At 45.7% G+C, this 2,360-nt stretch overlaps 1 protein-coding gene across 1 annotated transcript; it reads right to left on the bottom strand.

Moving 5' to 3' along the window:
• Positions 1 to 1,836, bottom strand: LOC140121888 (general transcription factor II-I repeat domain-containing protein 2-like). The gene has a single exon (XM_072142066.1). The coding sequence runs from the start codon at positions 1,834 to 1,836 to the stop codon at positions 1 to 3; it is 1,836 nt and encodes a 611-aa protein (XP_071998167.1).
• Positions 1,837 to 2,360: the final 524 nt, after the last annotated feature.

Raw genomic sequence — 2,360 nt, 5'->3', positions numbered from 1 at the left:
CTACTTCTTGCTGCTAGAGATCTGACAGCGCTTACTCTTGCATAGCCGAGCCACATTTGGCGTAAGTGAGGAAGCAGTTGAGACCCTCAGCACAGCTTGAAGATGAGCATCAGTAATTCTAGACCTGTACTTTGACTTATTGAAGTTCAAGGTAGAGAAGAGCTTTTCGCACAAGTATGTGCTCCCAAAAAGACACATGGTCTGCTTGAACATTCGGGAAAGCTCAGGGAAGCTGGGGGGCAATTCTCTTAAAAATTGCCCAAGTTTGTCTGCTTTTCCACTCACATCCCTGAACTTGGCTTTGAGTTCAGAGTTACACTGCAGGTCAATGAGCTCCATTTGAAACACTGGAGGGGCATCTTGCACATCAAAGGAGAAGGGGTCTGCAAAAATTTGAAATGTGGCTCTATGTCTCTTGAAGTCTGCAAATCTATGATCAAATTCCTCCTGTAGCTTCAAAATGACATCCACATACTCCTCATGACTGAATAGTGTGCCTGAATCAATGAGTGACTTGCATGCTGGGAAATGGCAAAGGTTTGTTTGAGAAAGCTGGTCTTTCCACAACGTAAGTTTTGTAGAGAATGCTCTCACGCTGTCATAGGCAGCACTGACAAGTTGCCCCTGGCCTTGTAACCTCTTATTCAGTACATTAAGCTCATGTGTGATATCAACCAAAAAAGCTAAGTCCATGAGCCATTTTGGATCACTTAGCAAAGGAACAGAAGCCCCATCTTTTTCCATAAAAGCTTTCACTTCCGCTCTCAACTCAAAAAATCTCTTCAATACGTTTCCCCTGCTGAGCCAACGCACCTCGATGAAGTAGAGCACATCCCCATATTCTGACTCTATTTCCTCTAAAAAAGCACGAAACATTCTGTGTTTTAAGCCCCTGGATCTGATTTGGTTGATGCATTTCACAACGAAAGACATCACGTTGTCAAACTTCAGGCATTTGCTGCAAAGGGCCTGCTGATGGATAATGCAGTGCAGAGCAATGACCTCCTCTAAACCTTCCTCTTCCTTTTTTTTATTAACAAGTGCCACCAATCCTTTTTTCCTCCCTATCATTGATGGAGCTCCATCAGTTGTTATTCCGACAAACTTCCTCCAAGGCAAACCAGCATTCTGAAAAGCATCACACAGCTGGTGAAATATCTCTTGAGCGGTGGTCTGGCCATGCATTGGAACTAGTGAGAGCAACTCCTCTGTGACTTCAAAATTGTCATCAACACCCCGGACATAGATTGCAAGCTGGGCAGTGTCGGTGATGTCTGTGGTCTCATCAAGAGCGACTGAGTATACACTGAAACATTTTATTTTCTCACACAGTTGATCATAAATGTCACTTGAAAGGTCAGAAATGCGCTCTGCTACGGTGTTGGCAGAAAGGCTGACGTTGCTAAACTGACCTTTCTTTTCTGGAGAGATAATACTTGCAGCCTGTAACATGCACTTTTTTATAAATTCCCCTTCTTTAAAGGACTTTCCTGCTTTAGCAATCATCACACTAACTACGTAGCTGGCTTCGACTGCTGCATCATTCTCTTTGGTTGCTTTCTTAAAGAAATCTTGTTGCCTCAGCAGACATGTCTTAAGTTTAGCAACCTGGTTGGCTCTCTCATCTCCCTGGTACTTTGCATACTCCTCAGCATGTCTAGTTGTGTAATGACGCTTCAAATTGTATTCTTTGGGCACTGCGACTTTCTCTGTGCAAATAAGACAAGTTGGGATGTCCTTGTGCTCAATAAAGAAATATTGCTTTTCCCACTTTTCCTGAAATTGTCTGTGCTCATCATCAACCTTTCTCTTCACTGCAGGCTTTGAGCAAGACATATTTGGGGCTGTGTAGCAAAAACTTAGGCCTATGGTGCCTTGAGATACCCACTTCAGGGCAAGGTGCTCTGGATGAGCGGCAATAGAGTTTCCCAGTCCCCCTAGCTGCCTAGCATGACCTTCGGCAGCATTAAAGAGGACCTGATTTTTACTCACAGGAGTAGCCAAATACCTTTAGGGTGGGCACCCCCCGCTGATGCTGGCACCCGGTCTGGTTTATAAAAATAGCACTCCTCCACTCCGCTGTGGGCTCTGTATATTTCCTGCCCTGTATGCTACTGGGCATCAAGGAGGAGGAGACGCTGGGGTTTCTCAATGGGCGTCTCCTTCTCCCTGTGCCTCAATCCAATCACAGAGAGAGTCACAGCCAGGGAGAAAAAAAAACTCCTTGTCTGTGACACTCTTCGATGTGATTGGCTCACAGCACAGCCAGGGAGAAGGAGACGCCCATTGAGAAACCCCTGCGTCTCCTCCTTCCATGCAGGGCCTCCACTGGCAGAACGTCCGGTCGCCTGACTGGGAAG

This window comes from Engystomops pustulosus, chromosome 1 (assembly GCF_040894005.1).
Source record: "Engystomops pustulosus chromosome 1, aEngPut4.maternal, whole genome shotgun sequence".
Classification (NCBI taxonomy): domain Eukaryota; kingdom Metazoa; phylum Chordata; class Amphibia; order Anura; family Leptodactylidae; genus Engystomops; species Engystomops pustulosus.
This window is presented reverse-complemented; position numbering and strand designations above follow the sequence as displayed.